Source organism: Embiotoca jacksoni, unplaced genomic scaffold, assembly GCF_022577435.1.
Source record: "Embiotoca jacksoni isolate LCO1_2020_lvr unplaced genomic scaffold, fEmbJac1.0.p SCAF_15, whole genome shotgun sequence".
NCBI lineage: Eukaryota > Metazoa > Chordata > Actinopteri > Embiotocidae > Embiotoca > Embiotoca jacksoni.
Window position 1 is genome coordinate 9,416,063 of NW_027185285.1, and position 14,564 is coordinate 9,430,626.

General features: G+C 41.7%; 2 protein-coding genes across 3 annotated transcripts in view; both read left to right on the forward strand.

Moving 5' to 3' along the window:
• Positions 1-1,243: 1,243 nt before the first annotated feature.
• Positions 1,244-5,903, forward strand: txn2 (thioredoxin 2). The gene is made up of 4 exons (XM_069149388.1): positions 1,244-1,319; positions 2,855-3,135; positions 5,399-5,522; positions 5,692-5,903. Exons 2-4 carry the CDS (start codon positions 2,855-2,857, stop codon positions 5,806-5,808), a joined length of 522 nt encoding a protein of 173 aa, XP_069005489.1. The 5' UTR covers positions 1,244-1,319; the 3' UTR covers positions 5,809-5,903.
• Positions 5,904-13,525: 7,622 nt separating this feature from the next.
• Positions 13,526-14,564, forward strand: part of LOC138198158 (myosin-9-like) — a 31,538-nt gene continuing 30,499 nt past the window's right edge. For both annotated transcript variants that reach the window (XM_069149389.1, XM_069149390.1), the window contains exon 1: positions 13,526-13,820. The gene's annotated coding sequence lies outside the window, so the exon portion shown is untranslated. The remainder of the gene's footprint in view (positions 13,821-14,564) is intronic.

Here is a 14,564-nt window from a genome sequence, read left to right on the forward strand (position 1 = left end):
AATATTTTCCCATTCGGACAGTTCGTCTGTGGTCCTTCTCTCTCCAGTGTCGCACGCAGTCTGTTCAAGTCGGACTCTTTTTTTCCCTGATGACATCTGTCTCTGTTCCCAACAACCCACCCACCTTCTCTCTCTTTCATACTGTTGCCCTCTTGGACATGAAAGGCATGCTGTTCAATTTCAATGAATCATTAATTAATAGTGAGTAGAACACAGGATTAAGACTCAATTTATTTCTTGTTTCTTTTTTATACACATAATAAGACTTCACCTGAGTGGAACTTGGGAACCATACATTTAATCTTTAAAAATGCATCTTTGTTTATAAGTTATGTTTTAACGTGAGATTTCTGTCTGTTAAACAACATTGAACTGGAGTAAAATGCAATAAAAACAAAGCTGATGGAGTAAAAGTGTAAATTAATGGAAACTGCTTGCTTTATTGTCTCACAGTGGTGGAAGAAGTATGAAGATATTCCATTGCAAGTAAAATTCCTGCATGAAAAATAAGTAAAAGTACAAAAGTTTTAGCACCAAAATGTTAAAGTGTTAAAGTACAAGCACTGCATTGGTCCCTCTGACGGATATATATTATTTTATATGATATTGGAAAGTGTAAGCTGAATGTCACTGTTGTAGCTGCTGCAGGTGGAGCTGGTTTAAACTACGTTATATCCAGTTTAATATCCAGGGAATGCAGATAAATCTGAGGGTTCATCAGATAATTACTGGGAGAAGAAGTCTTTGATTTTAATGAGATATTGGGACGTTTTAAGATTTATTGAAATGAAACCATGTGTGAAGTTTAGAGGGGGGGGGGAAATCACCATTTAGTGGAGCCATTAAAAACTCAAAAACATCAAAAACTGATTTTTGTAACATATCGGAAGCAAAACAGGTTGGAAACCGCTGGTTTAATCTTTGACAATGTGTTGTATTTTGAAAACGATTTATGTCAAATCTTTAAAGCTTTCAAATATCCTAAATGTAGTAGAGTAGAAAGTACAAATTTCCCCTCTGAAATTTAGGGTGCGAAAGTATAAATTAGCATCAAATGCAAATTTTCAAGTAAATTACCTCAAAATTGTACCTGGGTGAAGAAGTACTTCAGTAAATGCAGCCTACTTTCCGTCCTGTTGCATCGCCTTTATTAACCGGACCGCCCTGCGCTTCCCAATCGGGCCAGTAGAGGGCGCTACTCACAGCGCTGCCGCTACAAGAGGAGATCAAAATGTGCACGGTCCCTTTTTTTTTTTCACCAAGGCGGAAGTACTTCATTGGTCCTCGAGGCTAAGATCAACGCTAACGCAACGAGCAAGGTAAGTCTTGAAAATGACCGGTGTTGTTTTTAAAATGAAACGGTGCCGGGTGTGAGTGACGACCCGGTTAATGGTATTTGTGTGTTTCACAACGAGAGGAGGCGACTGAGGGTAAATGTTAGGAGGAGGAGGAGGAGGAGGAGGACGAAGAGGGCAAAGTCATACGTAACGTAGATTAATGGAGGAGGCGAGCTGTCGGTAAATAAACAACAAACACAACACGAGAAGCTGAGGAAACAGTTTGGAGGGGATAGATGAGTCGTTGTTAAAGAAGTGTTTATTACAAAAGCAGAGCAACGCGGCGGTGTCGAGAGAAACCTGCTGCTTTAAACTCTTTCATTAACTTCACATCACTGATTACTGAAATACTCACTCAGTGTTGGTTTGACAAGTCTTTAAATCAGCACGGCAAAACTCCTTATTTAAAGACTGTGGGTAAAACATTTGCGATACAGACAGCAGCCACCTATCCAGGGATTGTGAATATATATATATATGAATATAATGTGGAACAAGAGAAAGTAAATGCGAGAAGTAAAACTAATTATGTACGATGAAAACAATCCGCCATAAATGTAATGAAATATAAACATGAACACTGTCTTTATATGCAAGTGTGCAAACTTGTAAATGTGATGAGATTGTTGTGGAAATGTTTTTTTTAAATACTGAAGATCTCCATGACTGACCTGACCGAGGCCTGAATTTGTCATTCAACCACTGTAACGGAAGGAAAACAGATTTTCAAGATGTTGTCAGTGGTTAGAGGTCGGTTACTTCTCCAATTTAAAGGTCCAGCTTGTAGCATTCAGAGGGATCGATTGGACCATGACACCCATAATTGTGTTTTCATTAGTGTATAAACCCAAATGCAAAATATCAACATTTGACACGCTGGAACTGGTCATGTATTTGTTTTGTTTTTTTGATAGAAACGTAATAAAAGTGACTTGTTGTTATTAAAGTCTTTTTATTGTTTTTGTTTTTTTAAATCCACTAATTCATTTGTCCCTGCTCATGTCTCATACCTGCCACCAACCACTCCTGCAATACAATCAGGGGTTAAAGTGGATTCAAGATCATTTTTGCTTTCAATCAGATAAGGTCTCTTGCAGTTTTTAGAAGATTTATTAGTGATTTCCAAGCTTGGAAATGTTAGCTACTATAACTTTACACTCATTGGAGAATCTAGTAAAAAAAAAACTTTTCTGTGCTTCAGCTACACACATAAATCATAAAGGAAAACGCTCAGAATCAGAATCAGCTTTAATGGCCAGGTATGTTAACACATACAAGGAATTTGACTCCGGTTGTAACTTCAGCTCTTCAGTGTGCAATAAACAGACATATAAAACAATCCTGCATAAGAATGGCTGTAAACATGCTGGCCTTACATAAGTGTCCTCTCCGAGTACAGTAAAGCATTGTGCAGTTCCTCTGCTTTTGCTTCAACCGGTGTCAAACAGGCTTAAAATGAATTTTGTTAATTAACATTTATTTCCTGTTCTCTTGTGTGTTTTTTTTTTTTGGCACAGATGGCTCACAGGCTGCTTGTACGCAGAGTCTGGACGCTCTCTGTCAAAGATATCCGCTGCCTCCCGAGGTCCACTGCCACCGTTGCCTCCTCCTCGTCCTTCTCCACCTCCCTGCAGTCCGCCACAACCCGGGTCTCCTTCCTGTCCCCATCGCGCACTCTGCCTCGCGCCCTTCCTCGCACCTCCCGTCGGGAAGTCTCCTTCAATGTTCAGGACAACGAGGACTTCACAGAGAGGGTCATCAACAATGAACTGCCCGTGTTAGTCGACTTCCACGCACAGTGAGTACTTCAGGGAGCGATGGTTGTAGACAGCCAACGGCTCTCTCTGACCAATTCAATGACGCTTGTGATTCTAGTGTTTCTAAAATGTAAAATGAAAGAAAAGCAAGTAACTCTTTGAATTTGAAAACAAGGATCATGAGTGTTAGGACTTATCTTTGTTTCCAATCTGTTTCTTTTTGAATCCCGACTCCTTCTTATGCTGGCCACCTTGGTGTCAGGGCTCCAGACTGCTGTGTAGATGTAGTTTTGAACCACAAAATATTATGATATTCAGGCTAACTACACAGACTGTTTGGTCCATGCGCTGACCTTGAGGAAGATCCTGTTTCACAGCTGCTCTGTCCCTTTAAATGACTTGTGACTCACACAGCTGACTATGGGGCTTAAACTCTCAAGTCAACAGCTACTGAAAGAGAGCCACAGTATTCTGTGTCCTGCAAGGAGGTCTTCCGCTGCATAGCTTTTACATTAGTTGACATGCGAGAGACCTTTTCGCAGCAGACATTTTGTTTGACGTGACATTCGGGGAGGGAGGAATTGACCAAACTGGAGATCTCCCATGGAGATTACACAAGACACACACCAGTTTAAGCCCACAAAGGCATATATATATACTGTACATACATATACATACACACACACACATACACACACACACACATATATATATAAATGATCATTGACGCCATGAGAATAGATATCAAACTAACATCTATTATCTTATTTTGCACATCAATGAACTCATCACATCTAATATAGAGCGTTACATTAATGCAGTTATATGTGGGGTTTTTTGTGTTTTTTTTGTTTTTTTTAATGTTTGCACTAGTATATATATTTTTGTTTATCATTAAATCGTATTTATATACCACTTGCTTTTCTCTCATACTTTTAACTTCTTGGTGTTTCACGCTATATGGAAACTTATTTGCCAGTAATTCTGATTCTGATTCAATTGAATTCATCTAATCAGCACGTTTATAATTACATGTGAGCTTTTCCTGCTATGACAAGTCAAAAAGCCTGCTGTGAAAAAACAGTATTAACTGAATGAAGAGCTGGTTTTGTGCATGCTGTCACAACTTACTGTCCCAGTGAGCCATGTCTTTGAATAGAACAGACCCTTCATGTTGTCAATGGCACCTGTGATTTTCCTGCTTATGTGTGTCAGTTCACACCAGGCATTGAAATGTATCCGGGGTGATCCGATCACAAGTGGACAGCTCTGCGTACGTCTGTTCCCGCCTGGAATTAGAATGCGTCTCTATATGCGTCTCGATTGACCACTTGTGATCAGATTTAACCTCCCAGTTGCAAAATGCTAAATAAACATGTACGTCACATAAATCAGAAAGGACTCAAAGCAACAGGCATTTAACAAAATGAGGGACTCTAGCTCACTCCATCCTCATTTCAATACGCCGTATTCTACATTTGTAAATGTGTGAACACTAAAGCTTGTAATTCCATACCTGAACCGTCAGGCGTGACCCAATCAATCTCAGGTTGTTTACTGTAATTATTCCAGCAGGTTTGAGAGGGTCGGGCTCTGCGCTGCAGCAGATAAATTAATTGCGTGAGGCTGCGGGGCTCTTCCACAGCAGTGGATCTGATTTATGTCAGAAATTACAGACGGAAACCTTAAAAAGAATAATGCATCAGGTAGACAGGCTATATTTTAAGCCTGCTTCAAAGCTACCAGTTCAGTTTGAAGGAAATCTGTCCTACTTTTTGTACAGTTCAGCTGCATTCAGCAGAATCCTGCTGGATATTTGTTCTATTGGATATTTCTATTGCTTATTCAGAGGACATCAGTTGAGTAGGCGGCCCTTCAGCCCTGAGACGCATTTTCCTTCACATTGGCACAAGAAGGTAGCCATATGTGTCCCAGATCACCTCCGAATGTGGTCTGAGCAGATCAGATCTCAAAGCGTACTGGGTATTCTCACACCTGTACTTTGAACTGTCCCACTTTTGATCGGATCATCCAGGATGAATGTCAATGCCAGGTGTGAACAGGCAAATAGGTGTATTGTTTTTAGTATTTTATATTTTCCTCTTTCTGAAAAGTTCTACTTTTTACAAATACTAATTATCATTCTAGGTTATCAGTTATTCAAAGTTCAATAAATAATAACATGCACTTAAAGAAATTGGCTCCATGTTAAAATATCAGCCATTGTTCTAGTCATAGTCCATAATGCCGTCTTTTTGTGAATGACCACATTGACACAGGCTCTGTTTTGTTTGTTTTTTACAGATGGTGCGGTCCCTGTAAGATCCTCGGTCCTCGGTTGGAGAAGGCTGTTGCAAAACAGAAAGGCCGCGTTGCCATGGCAAAAGTTGACATAGATGATCACACAGATTTGGCCATCGAATATGGGGTGAGACCTAGTTAATGACATTTTGTGGCATTACTGACATTAAGTTAATATATTCTGAATAATGCTTGTTATTTGCTGTGAATGAAGCTTTCCTAAAGGCATATGATGTTATTTGATGTATGACATGTTGTTACGTCAAAGTATTATTAGCACTGTCTAATGTCTCCAGGTGTCTGCTGTCCCGACGGTCATCGCCATTCGGGGAGGGGACGTCGTCGACCATTTTGTGGGGATTAAAGATGATGATGAGCTGGACTCATTTGTCAGCAAAGTCATTGGACAATAAGCCAGCTGTCCCCACCTCCCGCCATCCACCACCATCCTGGTGCTGTTTTCTACAATTCTGGCACCTTCAGCAGCACATGGCTGCCATTTTGAGCCTGTTTAGCAATCACCATTCAACAAACAAAACCTTGCCAGCTGGCAAACTCTCAAAAGCTCACACCCATCCCTAGACTCACTGCTTGAGCTGTGCTTTAATGCTTCTGTCTCCCTCTTGTTTCCTTTGTCTAGTGATGGGTGTGTGCCACCATTAAACATTCAGTTCATGCTGGGATCCATTTTGCAGCGGTTCCATTTTTCTTTAATAATGTGACAGCCCCGCGAACCTATTCCTACTACTCAGCTCAGCTTGTGTGTAAGAGTTCGGGGTAAAAGTATGTAGAATGGAAAATAAACGCTGTATTGTATAACATGAGGGATGAACATCTATAGTTTTAGCTGTGGAGAAGATTTAACTTAAAGCCTTGACTATACTGAATGAGGTTTGTGACAGTGTTACCTGTAGTTCCTGCTTTTGTCCACACGAGGGTGGTGTTTGTCTAACATCGCAAAGCCACGCATGGTCATTTTACACCACTATGCCTAATAATGTGAGAAAGAAAGATGTGTGTGGGTGTGTTTGTTTGTTTCTGTGTGTATGTGTGTGTTTCTCTGGATCCGGACTGTGAAACTGAAGTCAAGTGGGAATTGCAAATACGAGTTTAATTTAGTTTATTACTGAACTGAACTCTATGTACCAGAAACATGACCAAGTGAAGTAATAAAGGAGTCAAAAGATGTTCTGTATTTGAATTGTGCTTTTGTCTGTGGTTTGGGAAAGAGACATGGTTTGGAGCTTTTTTTTTTTTTTTTTGGTCCCTCATGACTCTGATGCAATCGTTAAGTTATGTACCTTCCCTGCCTTTTTGCAGATATACTGTCAGCTCCAGATCAATATTTGTATGACTGTTGAACTTAAAGAGGACTAAGTTTTAGTATACTGAGTTAAGTTTCCTCACCAGGGATGTGAACTCAAAGTAGCTCTCAATTTTTTCCATTTCCAGTGGCGGAAGAAGTATTCAAATGCTTTACTGAAGTAAAAATACAAATAGGATACATCGGTGTAAAAATACTCCATTACAAGTATATATATATATACATGTATATTTATATATATATTTTAAATTGTACTATACATCTAGATATTAGATCATTTGAACACTTATTGAAATGAATGGTTTCATTGGTGAGAAGTTTAGAGGGGAAAAAAAAAAATCACTGTTTGGTGGAGCTGTTAATTCATTGACTTCTGACGTGACCCTGACTACACATTGATTTTTGCAAGATGTCAGAAGACAAACACTCGTTTAATCTTTAATGTGTTTTTTTTCTTCTTTTTTGTTTTGTTTTAAAGAACCACTGTGACAAATCTTCTGGAAAGTAACTAAATCTGTTAAATAAATATAGTGGACTGAAAGTATAAAGTAGCATCAAAGGGAAACATTCAACTAAAATACAAGTACCTCTGACTCAATGTTACTTTCCACTGCTGTCCAGTTATCAGTGTTGTATGCCCCCCCACCCCCCATCTCTCTGCCTTCTGCCTGAACATGTAGGTGTTACTCATGCTGTTTCAACCCTCTCATCAGGATCCCCCTGCCCCCCTCCACTTATGGCTTCTCTCTAAATTACTTCTCTTCTTTCCTCCCCTCCAATCAACAGTGTCTACCTTCTAGTCTGTCTCTTTAATTTTCACCTTTACTTGTCTTCGCTCTTACACCTGGACAAACCACAAGGCCTCCTTTCTCTCTTCTGTTAGAGTTGGTGTCAGCATGTACTGCAAGGCGGACGGACTCTGACCCTGCAGCACTCAGTGGACAGCCGCTGGTCTTAAGTTTATCCCGCTCTATCCAGTTTCAAAACCATCTACCTGTCTCTCTCCACTGTCATTTGCTGTGCTGCCGTGGTCCCAATTCATAAAATGGAAAGTAATAAATTCGTGTGTTATCATTGGATGTGGTGAATAATTAATAGACGAATAGCTAGACAAGGCAGCAGAGCACTGATAAGGAATGAGGAAATAAAAAAGTTGACCTACAAGTGATTGCATATATTCACTTTTCATGCAGGGATTCTTTCTTCACACACATCTTTTTTTTTTTTCTATAGTCTATTTTATTTACTGGCCAGACATGAAAAAGGTTTCCCTACGGAATAAAACAAAAAAAACGCTATACAAGTGTAACTTCTGCCTTTTTCGAATAGGATGTGGCTTTCTCTAGTTTTTAACTCTGGTAAAGTATTTCTGTGTCATCGTCTGCCAGAAACTGAATGAGGTAAAATGAGGCTGAAGCAGACAGGAGATCACCTGCTGTCAGAGAGCCCCCCCCTCCCACCACACCATGTTTTCATCAACAACTCTTCTCTCACCACCCAAACTGAAAAAAACATTCCCACCCCAGCCTGCCTCCCTCCCCATCCTGGCATGTCATTACAGAGCCCGAAGCTGACAGAATCACAGTGAGGGGCCTTCAGACTACTTATTAAGGGTGCATCATTTGTCACGTGCATCTGCACTTTTTGTGGTCCTGGCTTGGATTAGATCATCGCAAATGACGCCTAGAGAGTTGCTCAGTAGCAGCCAGAGGCAGGCACCCAGTGGGTTTTTTCAAAAGGGGGGAAATTCCACTGGTATGACATAACCAGGTGCCAGTAAGTGGCCCAGATGTACACATTGTTATGAGCTGGCTGAAAGGCATTCCTGCATAGTTTAGAGATGTCTGGGACTGCATGCCAGCACCTTTGTGAATGATCTCTCATCCTCTGTTTGTTTGTTGTATCTTAATAGGCTGTTCTCAAGGCCTGAAGATTCACACACATGAATTGGTCTGCTCTCCTACACACACACAGCCTCCACCCCCCCCCCCCCCCACACACACACACATACACACACACAGCATATGACACACCATATGCCTCCTGCTCATCCTCTTTGTCTCTGCTATCAGACAGAGGAAAGAGTTGACTGAAGAGATGACGATGACAGGCACCAAAGGTTCAAGAGCAGTAACCCTACACCCTTTCTGCCAAAAACAATAGACCACACCTCCACCCTCGCTCTCCCTGCTGTCTCTCTCTCTCTTACTCAACCACTCTTGTGACCATATAAGGCAAAAAAAAAGACAGGGGAAGCCAGTGGCTGCTGCTGCTGCTGAACAAGAGAGAGGCTAGAGTTGCTAGAATTCTTCTCATGAGTCTGTCCCAGTTTGCCTGCCTCCCTCTCACAGACCTAATCTGTTCATGTCACTGGGCCAAATGCTTAATGCTTGTGTATGTGTTTGTTGGAGGTGCACACATGTATGTGTGTGAGAGAAAGAAAGAGAGAGAGAGAGAGCACCTCTGCAACAACACCCAGATCTGGCACAGCCTCCCAGCCTTCAGTGTTTGTAGTAAATACATAGCTGTATTTATATGTTCAACACATGCTGCTCTCCACCTTGTTAGGTCTCTGCTCTGTTCCAGACAAATACCAACGAAGCACACTGGCAGACAAAGCAGCCAGTGTTGCTGTTTATATCACTCCCATCTTTTTTCCCATGTATGCTCGTGGTATCATATTGACTTAGCATGCATTAGAGATGTTGTCAAGTAGGTAGACATCTCAACAAAGGAGGGAAAGCTGTTGGGTGCTTTCCCTTTACTCCACATTCCTTAGGTTTGTGAGTCAACATGTGTCCTATCACCCCTTCCTGTGTACTGATTACTGAGGAAAGGAGGCGGAAGAGAGCAGACAAAAGGACACTCTGATAACACTCATTGCTGCATTATCCTAACAGCTGGAGTGGCTCTTGATGATTCGTTATGGCATTTTAGGTGCACACAAACAAACATGTTGCTTTATCATAAGAGGCTGTCTGACCTGTAGCAGGTTGTGTAGTTACACAGTGTAAACATGACAGGGAAATGATGAACAAAACTGTTCAGTGTTTGTCAGGTGAGTTGGCAGCCAGAAGATCTAGGTCAGATCTGAGCTTCATTATTAAAAGACACTCGTGTGTGTGTGTGTGTGTGTGTGTGTGTGTGTGTGTGTGTGTGTGTGTGTGTGTGTGTGTGTGTGTGTGTGTGTGTGTGTGTGTGTGTGTGTGTGTGTGTGTGTGTGTGTGTGTGTGTGTGTGTGTGTGTGTGTGTGTGCGCGCGCGCGCGCGCGCGTGTCATGCATGAGGGAACAGACACACATGTATATATTCTCACCAAGACGCGCCTGCGTGAACACATGAACTCACACAAGTAATTACACAGCGAGAGTGGTCAGAGAGTTAACATGCCACCCTTTTAAGATGCTGTCGCTGAATGGGTCCCTTTCTTTCTGACTGGATGATATAATGGCTTTATGCACCCTGAATTATAGACACACCCTGCTGCTATTACAACCAACTGAGGGAAAAAGAGGGAGGGAGGGAACGAGGGAGTGAGATAGTGAGGTCAAGAGTGTCCATATTTGGTAATTCATGCCTGCGTTTTAATCCCACATTTCTCCCTGTGTCTTCTTCTGCTTGTTTTGAAGCTTTTCATGTTTTTATCGCATCAGAACTTTTTATTTTTTTATTTTTATTTTTTTGATTATTTTTCCAATTTGTTCATTTTAATATTTTTTTCTGTGTAAGAAGTCCTCTCTTTCTCTGCCCCTATTTCTCCACCTCGCTGCTCCCTTCTCCTCTCTCGGCATCTGGTCCTGCTCAAGTAACGGGCGACCTTTGACCCTTCAGCTGAAATTTGGGATATTTCCCATCCATCCCAGAGAGGGCGAGAGTGTGAGCTTTATTGATTTTTCCAGGAAGGCATGCTGAATGGTCAATGTTTCTCTCTCCTCCATACATGTGATGCCCAGCTGCTAAACCTATGGACACATTCCTCTCATAATGACACGTCGTGAACATAAATCACACATTGTACTGAAAATGTGACTTTCCTATGTTTGTCGGAGGATGTCAGCCATTCCTCCGGCCCTGTTGTAACATAAGGCGACTTCTGAGGACAAACAGGCATAACAGTTGCCTTTTGTGCAGTGCGATGACAATGTAGGTCATCATTTGTTTCGTTTCACCGTCAGGTATTACTTCCTCAGAGAAGAAGGAATGACAAAATAGTGAGAGGTAAAGCTTTTGCTTGTCAGAGTAGAAGTACATGTACACATCAATGGTTACCAGTCTGTTGTTTTTTATACACTGCTCTGTCAGATAAACTCATGTACCTGTTCATTACACCACAGCAGTCATGTTCCACGCTGGTACATTGGCTTTTGCGCTGGATGTTATCTAATGGTATTAATAATAATAAAAAAAACAGGTGGTGTTACAATATTTTTTATACAGTTAACAGTTGATGTTAAGGTTGATTTGGTGAAGTTTGCATCTGTTCTGCCACTGATCCAACCACGAGGTAACTATTACTGTTACCAGTCTGCTAGTTACCTATTTCAATCACTTATCCAACCATGTGTCATTTGTCTTTGGCTAAATGTAACTATTCGTTATTTTTATAGCTATTTCAGCTGCTTATCTGTTGCTTTCAGCTATTTCAAACATTTGTCTGATACTTTTAACTTACTATTTGAACTGTTCATCATTCGTTAGCTATCTACCATGTTTCAGTTGCTTTTATATCTAACTATCTAAATTTGAATGTTTGTTTTCTTTAATAATTAGCTGTCTATTTTGGCCATTCAGTCAAGCCTTGCTGGAGGTGATAACTAGGGCCAACCACCTGTGATTGGTTGCTACCTGGTATGAGGATTACAGTCAGGGTTAGGGACCAGTTGACTGACAGTGACATAGAAGCATACAGTCAGAGTGTTTGTAGACCCAGCCAGGATACTCACTTTCTCCCTTACTTCTAGTTACTGTTTGGACCTCTCTGCATGCCTGCTAACTTGTTCTCTATGAATTGCAGTGAAGGGTTCAGAAGCCACACCTGACCTTTGATGTGGATATTATTTTTGAATTACCCTATTCACTAAGAGTTTGTGTTGCCGATCAAAACCGACTGCAGATTTTAATCAATGTTTCACACTGACATATACACTGATATTTGTTTTCCATTGCTAATGTCTCCTCGCTGGTTGTGGCATGTGTGTTGGCTCTGTGCCTTCAGTTCCACTCAGCAGACCAGGCTGATATTACCTAATCTGAATCCGAGGGGAGTATTTGAAGTAAACAAGGTTATAGACTTTGGCACTGCAGAGTTGTCATCACTACATCCATCATGTCACTTGTCCCTTTTTTGGGGGATCATTTATTCACACTGTCCCCCTTCCCCTTCATTTTTCTACCAATGCCAAACTCCATTTATTCTTTTGTATTTGATATTAGCTATAAACATGTTTTATCTCTCCCTATTTTCTTTCTTCGTTTTTTTTTCACAGAGACGAGTAATTTCTTATGAAAGAGCAAAAGAAAACAAATGTCAGGAGTGATTTGAAGGCTGAACAAGTGTTTTCTTTCCTTACGGGAATTAAATCATCACCAGCGGCGGTTCCCACGTGGCGTTAACGTGTCTGTTCATGAATGTAGACTTACCTGTTTATCTATCAATCAGAGCTTATCTGAGAGGTGAATCAACTGCACATCAGTAAATGGAAATTAAAGAACAAGAGCACTGACAGAACACCCTGAATGGTGCAAATGGAGTTTTAAAAATTGATATCAGGATATTTAACATATGTTGATCAAACATATCTACATGAATCTGAGTTGTATTAATCTGGAGCAAAGTCGATGATTTTAAACTCATCCATCCTTAATTCAACATTTTATATACATCTCCATACGAATAACAAATTAACTTTTTTTTTTTTTTTTACTTAAAAACTCAAGCAAGCAAAGATAAATTGTTGAAATACTTTAATTCCCTAAAAGGGGACAGTGCGGTGAAATTATTCACTTCTAATAGTGACAAGTTTAAGGCCCTCAGTATCGAAGTCTCCTCAGGCCAGACACTAAATCTTTATGAGCTTTATTGGCCCCTTTTCTGCTGCTGACCTCTGACACCTATAAAGGGTCAGAAAACAGCTTTATTGTATAAATAGTGTGCTACACTATTAATATAACAACTATGTCTTCTTTATACAAGCACACAGAGGAAGGTGTACAGTTTCAAGTGAGTCAACCACTGCCAGATTTTCTGTTTACAAAAAGACTCCTTTGTCTGCAGAGTGAAAGTCTTCGACATAACATAACCACATTAGTGATATGAGTAGCAGTGAAGAATTGTCCAGACAAGTCAGTGTGTGAGGGATCTGTCTGACATTTGGCAGCCACACAGCATATCACAGCTGAAGCCACCTCTGAGACTTGTTTTCAAAGCAGACAGTGGTCAGACTGGACTCTGCTGACACATGAAGGGAGATCCTGGATGATGCAGTTCATCCTGAGAGTGACAGGTACTTATATGGTCATAAAAACCCTTAGCATGCACATACCTCACTCGTTAAACACAGCTTTATTGGTATCCCATCTCCTCCCTCCTCTCTCTCTCTCCACCCTTGCAAGTTCCTTTTTTTTTTTCAATGCTCTTTGCCCGGTCCAGTCGCCGTCTCCCTTCCATCCCGTGCACGGCTTTGGCAGAATCTAATTGGTCCAAATTGTGTGGCTTATCAAAGGACGTCTGCTATTGGCCGGAGGGGCGGCTACATGCGGGCCGGGACCCGCCTCTCTCTGGACCGCACCCTGGCTCCGGCGGGCTGCGCAGTACGCTCCTCTGAGTAAAATTACGCGAACTAGTGAGCAGCCAGTGGAAGAGGGAGGGCTGAAGGAAGAAGGGGGGAAGAGAGAGAGAGAGAAAAAAAAACAGATAGAAAGAGTGGGTGACTGAGAGAGGGGGAGGAAGCGAGCGCTGTAGTTTAGCCTGAACTCTTTACGCAGCTGCTGTCGACAGGAAAAGAAGTTTGACCCACGGCGACGCGGACTGAGCCACTCGGTTGTTGTTAGCCACCCTCTGAAAGGCGTCCTGCACCCCCTCCCAAAAAAAAAAAAGAAGCAGGTAATGTTTTAAACTTGACTACTTTTGTCTGCCATGCTCTCTGCAAGTCATTCAGTGCGCCCGTCACTGAACCAGGAAGCACGGGGGCCAGTGCACGGCTGGCTCTCCACGCGCAGGGTTGGAGTGGGACCTGCTTCACAGATTTAACCCGAGGCTTTCTTTTTTTTCTTTTTTTTTCTTATTTATTTATTTTTTTTCTTTACTTTACAGCGCTTTTAACACGCGCGTTACTACCCCAACTTGAATACGCGGACTAGTGTGCCCCGTGTGAGAGATACAGGTCGCCAAGTACGGCTCCGGCTTTGTGTGGCAAGCTGGCGAGGAGCTAAAAAAAAAAAGCCGTAGCGGCATCGGCAGGAAGTGATTCGGTTGAATGAGTTGCAGAAAAATCCGGGGGAAGAGTAGGAGCTGCGGTGGGGTTGGAGGTGGAGGAAGAAGAGTGAACTCGGGCTACAAAGGACACCCGACTCGGTGTGTGATTTTTTTTTTTATTTATTTTTTTTTTAGTTCACGGTTGAACTTTTCGGTGTGCAGCGGTCAGAAACAGACGCTGTGTGTGGCCATTAATATGTCTGGCTGGCAACATGACGTCACTGGTTCACCGGTGGACTAAAAAAAAAAAAAAAAAAAAAAACCCGGAGCAGCTTTTCCGACGCTGCCCAGTTTCAGCCCAACTGAACCATCTGCACGTCTCTTGCCTTTCTTTCTTTTCCCCTCCAGCTGCCAGAACAGGAATTTCAATCT

Coding starts and splice junctions, on each gene's coding strand:
- txn2 (XM_069149388.1), top strand. CDS start 2,855: ATGGCTCACAGGCTGCTTGTACGCAGAGTCTGGACGCTCTCTGTCAAA. Junction 3,136..5,398: donor TTAGTCGACTTCCACGCACA/GTGAGTACTTCA, acceptor TGTTTTTTACAG/ATGGTGCGGTCCCTGTAAGA. Junction 5,523..5,691: donor ATTTGGCCATCGAATATGGG/GTGAGACCTAGT, acceptor TAATGTCTCCAG/GTGTCTGCTGTCCCGACGGT.